Source organism: Centruroides vittatus, unplaced genomic scaffold (genome assembly GCF_030686945.1).
Source record: "Centruroides vittatus isolate TY-2023 unplaced genomic scaffold, ASM3068694v2 scaffold_3293, whole genome shotgun sequence".
NCBI classification, from domain to species: domain Eukaryota; kingdom Metazoa; phylum Arthropoda; class Arachnida; order Scorpiones; family Buthidae; genus Centruroides; species Centruroides vittatus.
In genome coordinates, this window is record NW_027122702.1 from 123,853 (window position 1) to 146,657 (window position 22,805).

At 29.7% G+C, this 22,805-nt stretch overlaps 1 protein-coding gene across 5 annotated transcripts in view; it reads right to left on the reverse strand.

Moving 5' to 3' along the window:
- LOC136988324 (transcription factor E2F7-like) overlaps positions 1 to 22,805 on the reverse strand; it is a 52,390-nt gene that overhangs the window by 7,099 nt on the left and 22,486 nt on the right. For 4 of the 5 annotated variants that reach the window (XM_067286203.1, XM_067286199.1, XM_067286200.1 and 1 more), the window contains 6 exons: positions 21,232 to 21,362; positions 18,702 to 18,781; positions 13,407 to 13,537; positions 7,631 to 7,867; positions 7,473 to 7,566; positions 3,598 to 3,738 (listed from right to left, as the gene is read on the reverse strand). In XM_067286203.1, coding sequence (XP_067142304.1) covers positions 3,598 to 3,738; positions 7,473 to 7,566; positions 7,631 to 7,867; positions 13,407 to 13,537; positions 18,702 to 18,781; positions 21,232 to 21,362 — 814 coding nt within the window. The remainder of the gene's footprint in view (positions 1 to 3,597; positions 3,739 to 7,472; positions 7,567 to 7,630; positions 7,868 to 13,406; positions 13,538 to 18,701; positions 18,782 to 21,231; positions 21,363 to 22,805) is intronic. The other variant, XM_067286202.1, reaches the window with a different exon arrangement.

The window sequence follows — 22,805 nt, forward strand, 5'->3', positions numbered from 1 at the left end:
TCATATGCAGAAATTAAGAGTTCCATGTCAGTGGCATTCAACCTTATTTTAAACACTAATTTTCTTTGTATCATGTCCTCAAATCTTGCAACTGAAATTTCATCCATTTCTAATTAAGATAGAAGACAAACTGAGGACATACCTAAGTCTGAAGACAATGCATTTTAATGATGTTTAGGGAGAGGCCCTGGCTCCACCTCACCACTTTCACCCCAATCTCAAAAAACATGACAATTTTTTTTTCAATTTTTAAAAATGAAAATTATCAATATGGTGTCAAATTATCAATATCAATGTTATGGTGTATTAAAAGTATAAATTATTAAATTATTAATGTTAATAATTTAACCACAATTACAGATAATACGAAGCTAAAATCAGCAATATTTTGGCAAATATAATCATTAACTTTTATTATAAAAGTGAACAATTTCTAATTTATTGTATCATAGTTTGGCATATAAAAATTCAAATACATTATCAACTAGCAATTGCTCTGCAATCAATGAGTTGAATACTACCATTCTATGTTAATGCTGTGTAAAAAAATAATTTATGATTTTTCTAATCAAATAAATACTATATTTGTATAAGTTTCATGCCAAAGAAAAGATAAATAAAAAATAAAAAAACAAAATGTCTTCCACAATAATCATCATTTCACTAAGCCAACATTTTAAATTTCTAAAGTTCACTATAGGAAATATTTAAATTCCTGTTATCTCCAATAGTCCAAATCACTTCAGGTTTTTTCTGCAAAAAAAATTTTAAGCAAACCAAATTTGTGTGTATTGCTTTATTTAGTCATATTAAATAAAATGTCAAAAGTTCCCAGCATTCTGCACTGCACTTAATGTTTTACAGTGCTAAAAAGGTGCTTACAGGTAGTTTGATTTTCAAGCACAGTTTCAATAATCAAGACAGCATTATCTTGAGCTTGTTTGACAGTTAAATTAGCAGCCTTGAACTTTTCAGTTACTATTGAAATTAATCTGCATTTGTTGATGATACTGGAAAGAAATTTCTTTTGACTCACTATTATTCATCATTTCATCAAATAGAATATCTGTAGAAGACAATTTGGAGGATTGACAAAGTTGTTTCATGGCTTTTACACTTGTGCCTCTCTTACTACTGTAGAGAGTCATTTATCCGAACACCGGTTATCCGAACACTTTCCAGTCGGACTGTGTTGTGCTGAATCAAACTTTTTTGATACTAGATTTACTTCTAAAGTATAATTTTTATATTTTTCAATATATTTATTTTGTTTGTACAAAATAAAGAAATAATTTTTAAATTATTTAGCCTCGATTATTATTATAAAAAAATTTTCATTAGGCTTAAAATTGACGAAAATTCAACACGAAGCGGCACGCAATGGAGAAAAATTTCAACATTGGACAGGTTAATATATTTTTTCGTACATAATCAGTTATCCGGACAACCCCAGTCCCCAATTGATTCGGATAAACAACTCTCTACTGTATATTCATTAAAAAATGATAGTGTTCACACCAAAATGTTTTTGCATGTACTTAACATATTGTGCACACATTGATCTGAAAGTTTCATTTTGATGCCACACAACACAATGCAAAAGAAATCCCGCATCAAGGACATAAGTTGCACTTTCGAAATCCGGTTGTACTACTAGTGGCTTGAAGCTGCTGAAGAAAGATGACTTCTTTGTTTTTCGCATTCCCCAGTTCATCAAAGAGCAATGCAGGATATAGAACTAACTCATATTTTAAAAAATCACAGAGGTCTTTTGATCTTTTTATGGCACTGATCATCACTTACTGCCTAAATGACAACAATGGATTGATGGGCATTGTCACATTGTGAACTTGAGAGCTACCAGAGTGAAACAGATATAAATAAAATTTTGCATTCTTATTAACCAGAAATTGTTTTTTTCATTTTCCAAATCTCAATGTGAATATTGAGCCTGAAATATTGGGATCAGATAAAAAAAAGTTCATGCTGAATTATCATAAAAACTATTGCTTGTATCAAAAAATTGATAGGGACCATTTTTGTAGAGAATTTTCTCACCTTGAAGTTTTGTATATCACCTTCATTGCTGTAAAATCAATAGCAACAGAGATATCTACAAAAAACTCATTTTAAACCTGCTGTAAGCACCTCTTTAGCACTAAAATATAAAGTGTATTGCAGAATGCTGGGAACTTTTGAATTTTACTTAGTATTTAGTATGACTAAATAAAGTTCCTTTTAGTATTTAATTTGACTAAATTTAATGATGTACAAAAATTCAGCTTGCTTAAAATTTTTCTGCAGAAATGACCTTTTCTTATCTAAACTGACTTGACTATGAAGTTGAATACCACTTTAAAATGATAGAATTCTCAAAACAATTTAAAATGAAATTATTGTATTTTGACAATCGTCATCATCAATAAACTTTAGTTTTTAGTAAAACTTTATATAAACATGTTTCTTATAAAATCAAATATATTAAATTAAACATTTAACCCTTTTACTACAAAGTGACCATATATCAACAGTTTGGCTTCAGCTGAATCATCAAAATGCTGGTATTTTGTCATTTTGAAAAATGTTTAATTTTAATCAAAAATTCTTTGTCATTTTACTTGCATTTGGTAATATTTTATTGATGCTCACTGCCCGTAAGTTATATATACAGGGTGGGCCAGCGAAAACGAAACGGCAGAGTGTTCGTGTTCGTCCAAGCAAAGCGCTCGGACAGGTCGATCTTTTGCTCGAGGGGACATCTTTTGCAATAAAGTTTTTGCGATTCTAAATACAACAGACAACAAAAAATTTTAAAAACTCATTTATTTTGTATTAACTAAACAAACATTTATTTCGAAAAAAATGTTTGTTTAGTTAATATTCAGAATCGCAAAAACTTTATTGCAAAAGATGTCCCCTCGAGCAAAAGATCGACCTGTCTGAGCGCTTTGCTTGGACGAACACGAACACTCTGCCGTTTCGTTTTCGCTGGCCCACCCTGTATATATTTAGTTACTTATTTTTATTTTTGTTATAGTTTTATTTTATTTTCTCAAACAAATAAAGCACATTCACTAATCAAGTTTCTTTGTGTAGGGTGTTTTATTGTTCTATAGTTTCAGTATTTTCCACTTACTGCCTAAAATAAAATGTCCTACTAACCTAAGACAGTTTATCAAAGAAAGACAAAAGACTAGTATATATGGACTGTTTCATATAAAGTGATATTGTTCATGAAAAAATATATAAATATGCATAAATCTTATATCGGAATGTACAAAACGATATTCTTCCATGCTGGCTTAGTGCCAAAAAACAATAACAAGAACAAGGTAAAATAATTTATATCATCAAAAATTTAGGTCATAATTAAAAAATTTTCTGTAATTTTTACTCCAAATGATTAGACACTATCATGCCGAAAACTATATAAAGTAACAAATATATGTGATTATGATAAAAATTCAATTTTTAATGAATTCTTAAAATAAAATACATAGAGTGATCTTGAGTGACTACAGTTTGGATTGGTGTTTTGAAGGGTAAATTACAACTGACCATGTTGTAGTAAAAGGGTTCAAATAAATCATACAGTACCATCCTCTTCAAAATCCTTCAAATCTGGACCAATGTACTGAAATGCAGGTTTTCTTCCCCTTAATTCAGTAACGTAAACTTTTTGAATAAGTCCAAGACTTGATAAAATATTTGCAATATCGTAGAGTCTTCTAACTTTTGCTATAATAAAAGATTACAAATATCTATCATTAGTAACCTAAGAGAAATAAGAAATAATTTAAATCTTAAGTTGCATTATGCATTGATTCATAATTTAAGTGTTATTGAATACAGTAGAGAACCGAAAATCGGAATCAATTGGGGACTGGGGTTGTTCAGATTAGTGATTTGTTCCGATTACCGATTATGTACGAATAAATATATTAACCTGTCCGATGTTCAAATTTTTCTCCGTTGCGTGTCGCTTCGTGTTGAATTTTCGTCGATTTTAAGCCTAACGAAAATTTTTATAATAATAATCGACGCTATCGTATCGTTAAAAATTATTTCTGCATTTTGTACAAACAAAATAAATATATTGAAGAATATAAAAACATAAAAATTATACTTTAGAAGTAAATCTAGTATCAAAAACGTTTGATTCAGCACGACACAGTCCGACTGAAAATCGTTCCGATTACCGGCGATTCTGATTAACGAGTCTCTACTGTATATCAATAATACTTAATTTCTCATGTAATAAGTAAAATACTTATACATTAATATCAATTCAAGATATTAATGTATAAGTGGACATAAATGTGTATACAGACATTGGAACTTCCATCACAATCAAGCTTTAAAAACATCTTTTATTTTTATAATTTTTATATTCAAATATTTAGGTTAAATAAAAATTAACTTTGTAATTTGAATATTACCAAATCAAAAAAATGATTTTATATATATATAGAGTTGAAAAAACAAGTAAAGTAAAATAGTTTTATAAAAAAACAATTTTTTTTAATATTTACATTTGTTCTCTCTCTCAGAATTTAATAACTTTTCTATTAAAATCAAAAAGTTTGAAAGGTTTCATATATTCTACTAGATTATTATAATGAAAAAAGTCAAAATTAACTTTTAACATGATTCTTCATTTCTTACAAATAAAAATATGAACTATTATATTGATAACACTTTACTTACAATATAAAAGGTCATTATTTTTTAATAGTTTTTATCTTACGTAAAACATTAAGTGAAGTCGATACATATATTACTAGACACAAGGGGTATCAAAAACTAATGTCTCCATGTCTACTTTTTGATTAGAGTTACTATGAATATCCATGAACCATATTAAAGAGGTGTCTTTTGTTTTTCAGACTGAACAATTACAACCATGGATACAAAGCTAAAACAAATAGTAGTCATCAAGTTTCTGACCAAACAGGGTTGTGCAGGTAAGGAAATCCATACTTGGATGAAGAGTGTTTAGAGATGCTGTAATGGACATTTTCAAAAAGAAACTGAAATTGCAGGTAAGATGAGAACTGGCTGTCAACATCAGTCACAGATGAGAGCCAGCAATGTGCTACTTGATTCAAGGAGACAGATACATTATAATCCAGGATGTTGCTGATGCATTAAATGTTCATTGTTCTGCACAAACAATCATTTCTGACTTAGATTATCAAAAATTTTGTGCTAAGTGGATTCTCAAGCAGCTAACGGTTGACAATTGGAGGATGCATGTAGAGATGTGCAAAAACTTCTTAAATGTTTGAAAAGGAGACAGGACTTCTTCAAAAATGTGGTTACTGAGAATGAGATATGGGCACACCAGTGTGACTCAGAGTATGGTTCAATCCAAGTAATGGCACCATAGTGGTTCTCTGGGTCATAAAAAATTCAAATCTGCCAGATCAGTGATATCATCATCATGACATGATGACAACATTGTTTTCAGACAAGCAAGGCATTATTCTCATTTAAGTTTATGGATTGACAACACACAATCAACAGTGAAACCTATATTACTGTATTCAAGAAGCTGAAGGAGGTCATCAGAAAGGATAGATAGATTCCTTACAGCTCCATCACAAGACCACAAGTCATTATTCACAACCAAGACAACTGCCAAAATGAGGTGGTCCAGGATCTCTCATCCACTGTACAGTCTAATTTGACACCTTCAGATTTCTACCTGTTTGAACCAACAAAGGAAAATGTACAAGATTACAGATTTGAAGACTTGGAAGAAATTAAATCAGCTGTAAAGTCATGGGTAAGAAAACAAACACCAGAACTTTCCCAAACTGGATTTGATACTTGGGTTCAATGATGGCATAAATATATTGAAAGTAATGGCAACTATGTTAAGAAGTAACTTTGTGTAGTGGAGACTTCATTCAGGCTAATATATGTTACTTTCACTGATCTGTTCATTAATAAAATTGTGGTGACTGAGGAGGCATTACCTTTTTACTTTTTGATCTCCATATACTTTTATCTTGTAAACTAACTCAAAAAATTCTTTATTTAGCTTAAATTTAATTTCTATTGCTCATTATTATTAGATTTAAACTCTGCTTTATTGTTGTGATAAAATATTTTGAAAAATTTTAATTTAATCATATTTATGATACATCCAATTCCAAAAGCTATTTGCCTCAAACTTTGAAATTTGAGGCAGATAGCTTTTGGATATAGCTTCAAGTGATTTTGACACCAAATGTTAGTGCTCTTTGAAATATTTATTTTAAGCATTCTATTCAGTGCCAAATCATGTTATTTTCCCTTAAAATAACTAACAAAAGCTAGTTATAGTTCCAAAATGTATTACAAATGTGGTCTACACAAAGCTCATTATTTACACCAATGTTGAATTGCAAAGAGCTTCTCCCATTATAAAAGTATCACCCTTACATTTTCAATCATGGAACATTCTTTGATTTTACTTGATTGCATTTTGATCATATTGAGAAAACAGTTTTATGCATGTTGATGATCTTAAATCCAGCTGATTACAAACAGTTTTCCTAAAACAACGCAACAGTCTTCAAAATGGGGACAGATGTAAAGGTATGTCACTGGAAGATTGCTATATGTGGAACTGCTTGGGATCTGGCTCATGGGATACACACTTTGAATTCCAGCCATTTATGAGAACAATTAGTCAAAAAAGATGTAACAGGTACTATGACACAGAATTAGCAAAATTATCAAGTGGATATTGGCCTGCATAAGAGGGAATTTTGGTAAATAGTAAAATCTTCAGAAATCAGTGTAGGAGTTGTATTAGACCCTCAAACAGAAATGTTGTTACCATACTTGGAAAACATTACAAGTCTAAATGGGCAGAAAACAATAAAGTTTAAAAAAAAACAATTTCTCAGCAAACAAGGAGATGACTATTCTTTGCTGAGAAACTATGTCTCAAGAAGAAAATGGAAAATCTCTCTGATGTTGGTAAATTGCACAAAGATGAAAATGCTTTTACTTTCTATTTTAGTTTAATGGATTAAAACTTAAAGCAATGTATAGAATTCTGAAGGCAATTAAGCCTTTGGTTTCTTTTATACAACAGAATTCAGTTTTCAATAAAAATTTATTTTCTTTCAATACTTAAAAGTGTGCAACATTGTTTGAAGGCTAGTGATCTAATTCAGTTTTTTTAAACCAAAAATGGGTGCCTCATTCATATTCTTAAAGTTACATTTATAGTGCGCAAGTGCAATTTTGCAATAAACTATTTGTAATTAATTTCTTATTACTGCCAAATCAGGCATTTTGAACTTTATAGAGGGTATAAATTAATATATATACAGAAAAATTCTGGAACTTTCTATTTCTATATATATATATATATATAGATAATATTTAGCTAATTTCATAATATTTCACTTATAAACATTTTGTTTAAAGATATGCTAAGACGTTATTAAAGAAAATTTACAGCAAAAACTTACTTTTAAATTTTATTGATTCGTCTCCATTTAGAATTTCTGAATTAGAATTTCCAATCAATACTTTAGCTGCCAAATCCAAATTTAAAACCTTTGGCTAAAGAAAAGTTTCATTAAATAACATACTACAAAAAAATGTTCATTATAATTTTTATACTTACTGCAGTAGTAAGGAACAACATGAGAAATTTCAGGCTCATTAATCCGAGTGATTTTTCTTTCCTTCCATCTGTTAAGAAATGCTTGTTAGAATTTTCACGATCTTTTTTTGGACTGAAAGACATACATTGTGCTTCAGCACTTGTTCCATCAGAACTGTTTCCTTCTAATGATTTCATAACTTCAATATCTTTCATAGCATGAATTTGTTCAGCCACATTTTCTTTTTTTGCCGAAGCCTAAAAAAATTATTGAAATCATCATATAACACATGTTTTTATTCTATGGAAATTAAAAAAATTTTTTTAAACACAGCCAGTAATTTTGAAATATTCTACAGTCAATTTAAACAGTTTAGAATAACACCATCATGAATTACCAGCCTTTCAATGAAAATAACTAAATGAAAAAATTAAATAATGGAATATTTAGCTTGGTCTTTTTACATGAACATGATTCAAACAATTCTGAATGAATTGTTAAAAAGTAAACTTTTTACTTAATTATTATTATTTTTATTTTGTTTTATTTTTAAACATTAACTACACGCTAACTAAACTAACCTACCATAACCTAGGACGAACCTAACCAGAGGACTAAAGCTAACAAACCCTAATCTAATTTAACCTAATTATCATATCCTAATTGGAAACCAAGCTAAGAGTCCCTAATCTAACTAACAATTAGGACTAACCGAATTTAGACAAAAAAAAATAATTAAAATACAAGTTAAAAGGCAGCTAAATGATGACAGTTGAAACAAAGAAATGAAAAGCTAATTGCCATCCAAGCCCCTGGAGTGAGTGCTCTCAAGAGCCCCAGTAAGGGATATAAATGTGAGTAGATGATGGAACATTGTACATATGTGAATGAGTTGTGCGGATTGCAAGGCCAGTTGTACCCTTCAAGAATAGCAGTGTATTCTTGGAAGGAAATAGTTTAATGAGAAGAATTCTCATTAAACTATCCCTGATGTGATTGTACCTATTGCAGTGAAAAACTAAGTGAAGTGGTGTTTGGTTTTCCTGAATACGACAATTGCATTGTGGATTGTCCCCAAGGTTAAATCTATGTAAGTATTGCTTAAAGTTGCCGTGTCCTGTATGTAGCTGAGTGAGGGTGTTACTAGGGTAAAAGTGGCAAATAATTGCAGTAGTGTCAACCTTGGAAATGAAAGTGTACGTGAGCCTACCAGTGGTGTCATGGTCCCAGCTGTCTTGCCAAAGAATGAAGATTTGCTTCTTGACATGATTGATGTACGAGGTAGGAATGTAACTGAAAGTACTAGTGACTGAAGACTTTGCAGCTTGTTTGGCAAGACAGTCAGTGGTCTCATTGCCAAGAACCTCCACATGACCCAAGACCCATTGGAAATCTATTCTAATGTTGTCTAAGTGTCTGAGAATGTGGTGTATGAGATGGATGAGTTTTAAGCAGCTATCAGACTTTGCAATCCCGTGTAAATCTACCCTACCGTCAGAATAAATGGGATAGTGTAAGTAGTGTCTTTTTGTCTTTCCTATGCCTAACGTGAATTAAGCTCATATAAATAGCTAAAGTTTCTGCCTGTGCTATTGAGCAGTGTGTACCTAAATGGAAGCAAGCGTTGAAGATCGCGGCCTAACTTGGAATAAACTACAAAAGCGGCACCCACATCATCACCCATCTTGGAACCATCAGTGTAAATCCTAAACATGGGACGATCACCTGGATCTTCAAAGTAAACATCAGGGACAAGCTAATGGGAGGGGTGGTAATCGTAAGTCAGGAGGGTATTTTTGTTTATGCTGAATTTTTGATATCATCAATCAAGATCAAACTGGAGGAATCTTACCTACTCTAATCATTTTGTCGACATCAGAGTCACTATAATCTCGCCAGGGTAAGGCGACAAGATTTTCCTGCCAAATAATGCATTTAATTTCTAAGTCGATAGGGGTCAATCCCAACATTACCAAAAGGGCAGTAGTGGGTGCAGTCCTATAAGCCTTACAAATGCAGAGAGCTACAATCCTTTGAACAGATAACAGTTTTTTGTGGTTATGGACTTTGGCAGCCACGTGGCCCCAGACCAGTACAGCATAGAGGAGTGCTAACTAAATTGCACCCTTGTAAATAAGATTAGTAGCATTAGGGCCCATGTGTTCCTAGCAATACTAATGACAGCGTTGACTGTCTTTTTAGCTTTGTCTGTGATATATTTGATGTGGGGTGTGAAGTTAAGTCACTTGTCAAGAATAACGCCTAAATATTTAATTTCTGTTGTTTGCTTTATCCTGTGAGCACCTATTTGAAGGGTAAGCTTCCTGATGAGTGGCATGTTCCTACCAACTATCATGCTTTCACATTTAAATGTTAATGGATTGCCTATGTTTAATACTCCGTAGTCCACTGGTGAATGTTATTGAGAATATTGTTGAATATGTCCTGTAAGCATTTACTGTTCCTGCATAAAGCTAGGATAATTGTGTCATCTGCATAGCCCTACAGCAGCCAGGAGGCAGGGTGTCATTTAAGTGCAGAATAGAGTTATAGGCTATGTTCCAGAGACCAGGACCAGATCTAGATCCCTGAGGACAGCCTCGAGTGATGGATATGATTATTATTTTGTGTTGTATAAACCCTGTTGCTAAGATAGGATTGAAGAAGTTCATAAAGATTTTGAAGACAGTAATGAGCATGTAATGTGTGCAGGATAGAAGGATTTACCATATTTTACGGACTATAAGACGCATTTTTTTCTTTAAAAAATTGCCTCCAAAATTCAGGTGCGTCTTATAGTCCGCAGCATCTTATAGGTATTTAAAAAAAAAAAAAAATGCTTAAAAATTAAAGTGCGTCTTATAGTCTGTAGTGTCTTATAGTCCGTAAAATATGGTAAATAAGAGGAAAAATTTGCACTTGAAATGTACAACCAACAATCCAGATTATTCACAAGGAATCATTAAATTTCCCAACAAAGTTATAGTACAGGATTCACTTGATTATAACTTGAAAAAAAATCTTTTTTAATGAAACAGTAAATGATAATGTGTATTGTGATATTTTAGAATATTTCCTCATCTTACCAATGGAATTCTGTCTTTCAACAGGATAAAGCTAAATGTCACATATGCAAAAAAAAAGTCAAAGAATGGTTTACAGCTAAAAATATAAAGCTCTTCAAAACTCCAACTTGTTCCCAATTGAAAATATTCAGTTCATTTGTAAAAAATGAATGAAAGAGTCTAACCCAACCAATAAATAAATTTTTTTTAAAAATTTTGGTCTTAAATTAATCTTTAACAATGTCAATCACTTATTGATAGTATGCCAAAAGAATAAAATCTGTAATCCACAATAAGAGAGATGCAATCAACTATTAGAATAAAACAATCTACATTTTTTGAACACGATTTCAAATATTTTAATAAAAAATTAAAAAGGACTAATACTAGAAATAAATTTTTTTACATGAAAATAGTGCTAAAAGACCAGGCTAAATAGCCCCTTACTTTTTCATAATTTATTTCATCTCATAATTATCATTCTAAGGTTCACACTTTGTGATGGAGTTAAATTATTATAAACTTTTTGAACTATAAATATTGATCATATCCTTTCTGGTCAAAAATTATTATATATAAAAGTTTATTATTTTACTACACATTGAAACATTGTTAATTGAAACATTTAATTTTTAAAATGTTATTTAATTATTCTATTACCTTACTATCAACATGATAAGATCATATAGTCAAGCAGTAGCTATTTATACTTTAATAACCATTGGTTATCCATAATTTTAACATTGATGAATGTGGATTAATCTCATCTGTAAATTTTATTTCTGTAATCTATAAAGCAAACAATTTACTTGAAAAAGAACAATTAAACATGCTTCTTAAATGACAAAAAATTAATTTATTCCATTATTTGTACCTACAGCAGTATTGACAAAACCCCCTTCAGTTTCGTTTTTATATTCAAATTATGTTCAGAAAAAAAGTTTTTTGAAAAATTTTTTATAATAAATCTTCTTGTAGAAGAAAAAGCAAATCCGATGAGTAAAAATTTGTACATAAAAAATACCCCCATAATGCATTTTTATAGAAAAACGACTAAAAATATATTAAATAATTTAAAATAAGTGCTTCTAGTTATTGAATATAGCTTTAGAGAAACTTTATTTGTATTATTTTTCATTTGACACCACCCGCAATGAGACACATGCAGTCTAGTGTTTACAACTTGTTGACCTTGAGAGCAGCTGTTGGTCAATGTTGCGGACCATTCACATGAATGCCTGGAGGGAAGTTAGGGTTTTAGCAAGGTGTGTACTAATTACCACATATTCAAATATAAAACAAAATTTTTGATTTTTTGGTGCTATCATCATATGCAGAAACCACAAAAAAGGTTAAAAAATTGCTGACGTCATGAAAAACATCCAATAGTATGTAAATAAATTTTACCCAAGTAAAATCCATGCATAAAAAGTTAATAATTAGACGAGTCCCTCATCCACGCAACTTAACGTGTTTTAATTTTAATTATTAAGAAAGAATATTTTACCAAATTTTTATATTAATAGCCCTTTCATAAAAATGTAAACTCCATTTGTATACATAGCATTAATATTGCTAAAATTCATTTATAACAACCTGTTCCATAGTCATATTACATTTTATCCCCCCATGACAAATTTAAATCAAGCTTACATTTAAATTTTTCATTCTTTGTATTATACACCCCCCCTCTCTTTTTGCATGGTCTATTTTTATGTGATTTTGAAATAATGCAGTTAACTAAACAAAGTAATACTCTTACATAATTGGTTTTTTTTAAATGGAGGTAAAACAATTTAAAAATTTTTTAATTTAATTTTTTTTTAACTGTATTATTGTTTGAAAAGTTATTCTTTGTTGAAATCAAGAGTTTATTTTTTTTAAGCATAATACAGTACCATGTATACATCAGAGAACACTGTCGATTTTGTTTCCTATTCTACCTTGTATTAACATTATACGTAAATATTTTAAATGATAAGTGATGTTAGAATAAAAAAGCTTATGTTTTTCTTTTGTAAATTGCTTACTTTTTGTTCCATTGAAGTTGTGGATTCTATCAAGCATTTTTCTACAGGATGCACGTACTGTACTTTTTTTATGCAGTGTTCTTTGAAACATATCTACAGTGCAGAAAGGATAGGTGTAATCAGCATATTATATATAATCCCTTAATAATTTTTCTTAGATTTTCCCCACACTTTATTTTTCGCTTATAACTTTATTTTCATTCATAAAAATTTGTATCTATTTCTACGTACAAAAATCTTTTAGACCAACTTGTAAAACACTGATATATAATGAAAAGTATGCATTGACATAAAAGAATTATGCATATTACACTTTCAGTAAATATTAATACATTAAAATCTGTTCTCAACATGTTTAAAAAATTTCTCATTTTAATTTTAAACATTTGATATTCTATTCACAAAATGCTTTTATCATTTTCTTCATAGCTGTTAATTGTGTAATTTTTAATGAAAACACTTATGAATTTAATGTTTTAATAAAATTAAATAGATGGCCAAGGAAGTTTTCAGCAACTGTCCTAGAACCTGAAATCAAATGCAGGCAAGAACTCCAGGAATTTTTCATGGATGATCTGTGCCAGATGTCAGGTGCACATATTGTGGGCCCAGTAAAAGGGCCTCTTAGCACAAAGAGAAAGAGAAAATGGAAGAAAAATTAAATATATTTTAAAGTTTAACATATTAAATTTACTAAATACCTGTAATTTACGCAACGTGTTCAAAAGTAAACACTTTCCAAACCATCGGTACTTATTCTTCCCAATTTTTGTTAGTAATTCTAAGCTCTCTAACACATTTACAATATCATAAATCCGCCGCCTTTCAACACCTAAAAAAATATTAAAATAATTAATAATGCAATCCTTAAAACACACCATAAAAAAGCACAATCATCATTATTGAATAATTATTATGCTGGCTTTGGTGAAATATCCTACATGGTGTATACACTGATGCTGGACCAGGGTCAAGGAATAACTACAGAAAAAGCCATTATTATGTTTACATGTTGTTCATTTACATATTTTTATTTAAAAATTTCCTGATTATGTGACATTTTGCTTTCCCAGCTCTTATATAAAACGTAAGAAAAGTACGATCAGTCAAAAATGATCTCCCAACATTTTTAATTTTTGGACTTGGGATCTTGAAACATTGAAAAATGCAAAAACTTTGGGGTTTTTCGCCCTGTACATTTAGTTGTTAGTGTGTGAGTGGCCCAATTTTGTTCACCCTCTGAAACTAAATTTCTCTGCTTTTTGTCAAAAATTTCTGAAACTTTGCAGGGAGATTTGTGATACTATTAAATTTTGGTGGTTAAAGGTCAATGGGATGTGGAGATAATAAGAAGGTCATATGTCATTTCAAGTAGGATTGGATAAAATGACAATTTTACTTATTAGCATTTATGATATTTTTTATAAAACCCATCCCTACCATCAAAATTAAGCTTTTTGCCATTTTATAATAATTTGAAATATAAAAAGTTTTTAAATAAAATATAACAGGTGGTATCACACAGTTTTAAATGTTGCCAGGAAAGTTAAGAAATTTGTTGGATTTTTTTAGCATGGCATTCTTCGGTAGTATGACATAACTGCCATTGTTAAAGCCTAATATTTTGAGACTCTTGTTAGAGTATGTGGTACTGGTACGACTCCTATGTAAGAAAAAAAACCATTGACACAATAAGTACATCATCTATTTTCCAGCGATGCATCATTTATAATATATATATTGTCTATATAAAGTAGTAAGTACAATGTTATGTATGGTAAAATTTATGTAAACCTGAATCGCACAGTACTGAATTGTTTTCATTTTGGCAGCTTCTATTTAAAACAAATTTTAGTATATTTCTTTATTTTTAAAAATCTTTAGACTACACCAGATAAATGTTGCTCAGTTATTCATTTTATAGTAAAAGCACTTTAACATATTTAAAGAAATGTTATTACAAGGTTTAATTCTAAGTGATTTCAATTAAAAAGGAAACTATTTGATTATAAAAAGTTCTTATCACTATGAAAAGCTTGTACTAGATATTCGAAGATGTTCCTAGCAAGTTCAACATGATGACAGCGAACAAACCAATTCAATTACAAAAAACTAGTTGTCTCACTTTGCTATCAGAAATTTAATTGCATTACAATAATACAGAGACTATGCTGGATGGCAAAGCAGTTAAGATCAGCCTACATGCTCTGAGGACACCACTTTTCGCTGTTGCGCCGCATGTGTGCATCCTCCTTAACAGATAATTATATAAACCAACATTTCTCAAACTTTTTGCTCACATGACCCAATATATATGTCTAGTTCTGTGGCCCAAATGTTTATAATAAAAACTTTTAAATCCTAGTAAACTGGAGTCACTGTATATTATATAACAAAATAAAATTATGCATTTTTTTTTTATAAAACTGTGTGAAATTTAACATTAAGTACTGTACATTGTGAAAAAATGACTCACTTAACAAACAAATTTTCACATAATGAGTGGCTAGGAGAGGGGAAGTCTCAGATTGTGCACATGCTCCATCTAGCACTTGTTCAGCTAGCACCTTAGTATTGCTTGTGATCACACATTTTTCCAACACATTATGTATAAATATCAACAACCATAGCCAGTTATATAATAAACACTCCAAATGATATGCCAAATTCTTAGGCTATGTAGAGACTAATTAAATATTAGAAATTAATTTGACTAGAAGTAGACAGTTACGCTGCCATCTCATTAAATTTAATGACCAATTCCAAATTAAATTTTAGAAATGTCTGAATTAAAAATTAACTATTTATAATTATTAAATTTAATACAAGATGGAAGCGTAACTGCCTACCTCTAGTCAGATTAATTAATTTCTATTATTTAAGTATAGCCTTTACATAGCCCATGAATTTAGTGTATCATTTGCTGTGTATATCAAACATATTATCTGTGATTTTTTTTTTTTTTTTGTTTTCTGCAAATCGAGTTTGCATTTCAGGTTGGTTCATTCCACACTAGAAGAAAAGATGATGATTCACACTCCTTAACAATGTTTATTGTGTAATTTTCTTTGAATAAACGTTATACATAAAATATTTGAGTATATTTTTTCAGTATACATGTTAAAAGTACATCAAAATATTGAATTTGAGATTTATATAGGAAGTTATTTTAAATTTTCCAAAAATAAAAAAATAATCTGTAAAAAGCAAACTATCAAAACCTGACTTCAAGAGTACAAGCAAGTCTTGCCACACTCAAGCAACCCACCACTGACACAGTAAAATTAATATAATAATTTTTATGCAAGCTACTAAATTGAATAATTCATGTCTTCAAACTAATTTGAAGACAATTATTTGATAACTTACACTTAAGTTTTCATTGTGCTTTCTCCAATTATTTCCTTAAATAGATTTACAGTATTTTCATAATACACAATCTAGGAAAAAACTGATCTGTTATACAGTCAATATACAGGGTGAATTTTTTATCCCAAGACAATGAAATATCTTAATTGGATCTCATTATTTTGGAAAAAGGTTTAGACAAAAGTTGTAGGATTTCAAAGAGGCAATCAATTGGTGACCTTGACCTTCGAGGTCATTTGAAAGTCAAGTCTCTTTCAATGGAAATACATATTTTTGACCCTGGCAATGGAAAGAGTGGGAAATTTCACAATCGGATATTCCATTGACCTTAAGGTCTAGGTCAAGATTATTTTAAGGTTAAAATTAAAAACTTTTTCTAATGGGAAACCATACTTTGTATTACTAGAATAGACAGAGGTAAAATTTACATTTTTTCATGACCTCATTACTTTGACCTTTAAAAGCATTCATTACTTTTAACACTACCCAGGAGTAACGACGTGGACATAGTAGTTTTCTGTTGCCTTTGAAATGCTTATTTTCAGTGAGTTCCCCTTGCTCTCATTATCAGGGGTGCTATGTTCGGTAAGTCACTTTACTTCTCACTGTTGTTTAAGCTTTTGGTTTGGGGAAAAATTTTATAACAAATGTTCAAAATGATGCCCTTCCACTTCGATGCATTTGTTGCACTTCAAATAATCGTGCTTGAGATGACCTTCAGAGATCAAATTTGGGGTACTCAAGGTCATTGTTGATTGTGAAATTTCCCGCTCTTTCCATTGCTAGGGTCAAAAATATGTATTCCCATTGAAAAAACACTTGACCTTCAAAGTCAAGGTCACATCTAAGGTCACCAATTGATTGCCCCTTCGAAACCCTATGACTTTTGTCTAAACCTTTTTCCAAAATAATGAGATCCAATCACGATATTTCATTGCTTCAAGATTAAAACGAAACTCACCCTGTATACCTAATTTATAATTCATTTCCTAAATCACATGCTAATTTTTTTGGTTATTTGTTAAATCTACTATACTATTTTAACATCAAATGTACCAAATATTTTTAATAAACATCATTTTCAAGTATCTTTTTCAATAATACTATTTATTTTATTATTTCTGTATTTTGTCTAAATAAATAAATTAGAAATTATATGTTTATAGTATTAAAATAGTTTTCATTCAAATTCAACAGGATATCCTATTGATATATTATCTCTACTTCCCTGTATCTTTTTTTCTTCACTTGATCTTTTCCCATTCTTGTCTAATGAATTACTAATAAAATCTTGAAATGTTCTAAGATTTATTTATTTACAAAAGGAAAAGTCTGCAGAAAATCAATTTCTGTCCCCCAAATAACAAACCCCAATAAAAAGCAAGCAGTAATCAAGAACAAATAAAATGGAAACAACACAAGAAAATAAAAATTAAATATTACGTGATATATATACATATTATATAAAATTATCAAAATTACTTGTGAATTGATAAAGCCTACCCAGGGGCCCAAGTAGGTTCTCTCATTCTTCCGATATCTTTCACAGAAATAATTCAAAATTAGGTTGTAGAATACATTGGGACAGTTTTCTGCTATACAATTTTCAATATATACAATTCTAATAAAAATAACTCAGAAAATACTTATTTTTATAGATCATATTGTACTCTAACTTTTAAACTAGGTTTAAAGGAAAAAAAAAAAGAATGAATATTCTAATGTGAACATAATGAAAGCAGAAGGGGTTTGTGTGGTGTGTACACACCAAGTAAGAGTTGTAAAATGAAAAACAAGCATTTGATATTGCATAACAAAAATGAAACTACAAAAGGAGAGTAGAATCAAAAACATTTTGATGTCTACCTGTTTACTGTAAGTGGTTGCACAATTATCTAGGTAATTATCTGGGAAAAGGACAAATTTATACAAAACTTCATTTTATGCAGTACTTGCCAATCTGCAACACCCACACAAAATAAGAGCCCAGTGTTGATAATATAATTCAATTAATATTGTAGAATATCATAATACAATAAATGATCTTGCTACCTCAAGCCATTTCTTAAAATTATTTTCTGAAATGTTCTATGTTGAAATATACAACTACTCTACTTTTTCAGTTTGTAATTGTAGGGAATTTCAGAAATTCCCTACAGTTAATGTCTATGCCAAACACACATTTTCACTTATCAAATTCTTAAGGTCACACAAGACTTTTGTATGTATCAACATGTTTAATTTCTAGATTATAAAAAATGCATACTAAATTTACATTCCATTATGTATTAGTTTTTCATTTTATTACAGATCAAATTATTGCATTCTGTGTGTACATGTATAAACAGTATGCATGTATAATTGTATGTATATATTTGTTTCAAAATAAGATTATATTAAGTGATATCATATCTTCTTGCTTTAATTGGATAGCATTTAACTCATTCATGTTCAAATAAACTTTATAAATATTTCATTTAAATGTGAGAAAATCTAAAATTAAAAATAATCAAAAACTAAAGTTTACAAGAATCACAATTCACAAACTTAAATAAAAATCTTAAACTAAATTTTGACATTAAAATTTGTTGCATGCCATTATTAAATAAGAATTCATTTATTCTCACCTAATTGTTTAGCTACATCATATATACCAACAATAATCCTATCTGTTGAGGAAGGATATTCTGGATATAAGGCAAGGAATCTGTAACATTAAAAAAAATTATTACAATTTGAATTTTCCCAAATAAAGTTAAAAAATAATGAAAGATTTTATTTTGAAATTAAAGTAGCAAAACTAATATTTATAAAAATTCCAAAAATAAATGTAATGTAGTTTTATTACTGTCTAAGTCTCATAAGTCATTACATTAATATTGATTAAAAATATTTTAATAATGATAATTCATTTTTTACTTGTCAAACAATTATAACTAAGCAAAATAAATTTGCTCATAAAAACTGATACATAATTTTTCAAAAATAGAATCCTCTTAAATCAGATTACTTCAGTTTCTCACTTTATTGAATCAAAACTGGAGTAAACTGATGTGAATAAGATTATCTATAAAGCATTGACAAGAAATAGAAAATGTTTTCTATTAAATACATAAGAACTACAGGTATACCTCACCTTACATCAGTAATTGGTTCCAGGAGAGGCAACTTAAGTCAAATTTACTTGTCACTAAGCTAAACTAAAAATAACCATTCCCAGTTCTGTATTTTATTTATAAATGCATTTTTAATAATATATGGTTATATAAGAATCTATTTTAAGCTTACAAACAAATTTTAGTTTTTAATATAATAAAGGGAAAAAGTAATCTAAATTTACAAATACATGTATGTACAGTACATACAGTAGAGCACTGATTATCTGACTGCCCAATCAACCATCACATCGGTTAACCGACCGCATTCTAGTCGGAAAATTCAAATGTCTGCTAGTGATGTGGCGCTACAATATTTGGCTGTCTTGGCTACTTTAATATTGTTTTTGTTAGATTTTTACATGTTTTAGCTGACAACACTGACAACCATGAAAGGGAGGCCAGTATTTAAACAAGGCTTAATTTTATTTAACGGTGCTATCAAATTGCTGTTTTTAAAACGTGCGAGATTTAGCAGCAAAAAAACGAGTGTCAGTTGTGATGCAAAAGAAAATTTTGGACTTTATTTTGTTTTATATTTTTCAATATACAGTAACGTACTGTATTTATTTTGTGCAAAATAAAGAAATAATTTTTAACGATACAATAGCGACGATTATTATTTAAAAAATTTTTTTGTTAAGCTTAACATCGATGAAAATTCAACGCGAAGTAGGTTAATAGCGACATACTAATAAACTATAGTAGAGACTCGTTAATCGGAACCCCAGTAATTGGAACGATTTTCAGTCGGACTGTGTCGTGCAGAATCGAACGTTTTTGATACTAAATTTACTTTTAAAATATAATTTTCATGTTTTTATATTCTTCAATATATTTATTTTGTTTGTACAAAATGCAGAAATAATTTTTAATGATACGATAGCCTCAATTATTATTATAAAAATTTTCGTTGGGCTTAAAATCGACGAAAATTCAACACGAAGCGACACGCAACGAAGAAAAATTTGAACATTGGACAGGTTAATATATTTTTTCGTACATAATCGGTAATCGGAACAAATCACTAATCTGAACAACCCCAGTCCCCAATTGATTCCGATTTTCGGTTCTCTACTGTAATTACATGGGATATACTAATAATGTATTTTTCATACTTTTCGGTTATCCGTTTTTTTCAGTTATCTGACCAACTCCAGTCCCCAATTGAGTTGGATAATCGATGCTCTACTGTACTTGTTGTACGGTATATGTTGTATGGTACATGTTTACAATTTGGCGATGTTTACAGTACATCGCAGACTCTTTATTTGTGAATGTGGTTTGCTCTAACACATTATAAAATAAAATGATTTTGTAAAGTTAAATAATAAATAGTTATTAAAATTATTTGTTATTGTAGAAAAATGGCTGTGGATCATCAGCATCAACAGCTGATTCTGATATTTGGATTCTGATTCTGAGTATTTTAATATGATTTTATATACTTTTATTTTTATTTATTGTACAGTAATATGATTTTATGCGCTTTTAACACTTTTCTAGTGATATTACGACTTCAATATTTGTGACGGACAGATGTAAAGTCGAATAAAATAACTTAAACTTGATTTTTATTTTTCCATATATTTTTTCTTGACAAATGATGTATATTCAAGAACGACTTAACTTAAACCAACGTAACTTGAAGTATACCTGTACAGATAAATATCATTAATAACCAGTAACTCACGGCTTATTTCTTTCTAACACATTCTACTTAGACAAAGTTAAAACATTGCATTTTTAATAAACTGAAATTAACTTTTTTTATTATGTATTATTGCAGTTAAGGAATCTTTCATTAATGAAGCAAATCATTAATTTTCATTAATGAAATCAGTATTTTATGGAACAATGCTTATTCACAAATATATGATCAAAATCATTAATATGTATATATTTTTTAAATAATATTTATTTGAAAATAGAGAATTAGAGAAAATAAATATTCTCAAAGTTTTAAAATTTAATTGAAACAGAAACAAAGAATATTACTTACCGTTGACATATTAAGCCTAAAGACTTGTCCTTTCGCCTTGTCACATTCTTTGAGCCAGCAGCATTAAATATTAAAGAAAGATCAATATTTTCTTTATCTGAAGCATCAATGAGAGCTGAATTTTTATCATTCTAAAATATTAATAAATATTAAAAGTCTATCCTTTCTTTTTGTAATATGTACAGTGAATTCCCGTATAACGCACTTTACTATAAAATAAATTCATATAATTGGACAAAAATTGCAATCACTACTCATAGAAAAATTCTAATTTTGTCATCAAGAGGTATACATTTTCTTTGGCTTCTAGGTTGAGGTTTAAACTTACGTAAAATTGTCTGATAATGCATGTCTCGATAACATGATTTCGTATAACATGGAATGTATCCCCTGCGTTGTACGGGATTCTGTTGTAATTACTACTATAATAATAGTTTTCACCCTATGCTTTTATTGTGCGCTATGCAATCTCAGTTTATATCAAAAATTTTTCAACTATTTAAAACATTCTGTGCTCAATGCTTAAACAGAAAAGACTTGAACAAAATCTTTATATGTTGGCTTATATTTTCAGATCAATTTGTTCATCTATAGACTAATGTATTAAAATATACTTATTGCCATAAAAATTAGCGCATCAAGGAGGATATCTGCAAGTTTTACAGCAAAGTCTCAAGTTGATACTGAAATGATTAGTTATAGCATAATGGTTCACTGCATAATGCCAGCAGAGAGCATTAAATATATTTTTTTAATTAAACTTCAATAAACTTATGTAGAAATAATACTTTTCATTGGTCAGGTCATTTCCATTGGATTCCATATTCATTTCTTTCTTTAATAATAGAATTTATCCACAAATGCTGTTTGGCCAAATTCTTTTTTTCTCAAGTTCACTACAAGCAATACATAAAATACTTCTCTGTTAATAATGATTATATTTTCTACCATGTCTGCCATTTTTACCATTCAACCAGCAATTGTGCAAAATGGCTACCTAAGAAGTGATGTAATGCAAAAGACAGCTATGTGAAGTACTATTTCATGCCCAAATCACTTAGCATGATTTTGGCCTAATCATATGTGTTAATAATATAGTATTTGATTTATATTTACAAAGGTTATCCTACGTGACCAATCTAACCAGTGGTGATATTCGAAATAGTTAACAAAGGGTTCTCTAGCAGAAAATTTTTCCCTGACAATCACCAACAAACGAAATGGAAGTTTTGGCTAGAAATAAATACAATACCTTTTCTTGCGATATATCTAATAATCAGTGGCGTATTTGGAACGTAACGAGCCCTGGGCGAACACCAGGTAACAATGATATATTGGTGCTGTCAACTTTTTTTTTAGGCAGAGAAATTTTTCACGCAGAATGGCACTGCTGATAATAGACAGATATCATCATCTCTCAAAATACAATATCCTTTTTATTTCGCTATAGCCCAACAAGTCTTCCACAGCCATCTTGTATTATCTCGCGCGCATGGGATTGTGGGATCTCTCTTATGACTGTATCTAGTTTCAAGAACTCTCTTGAATCGATCGCGATTAAACCTCGTTTCGGT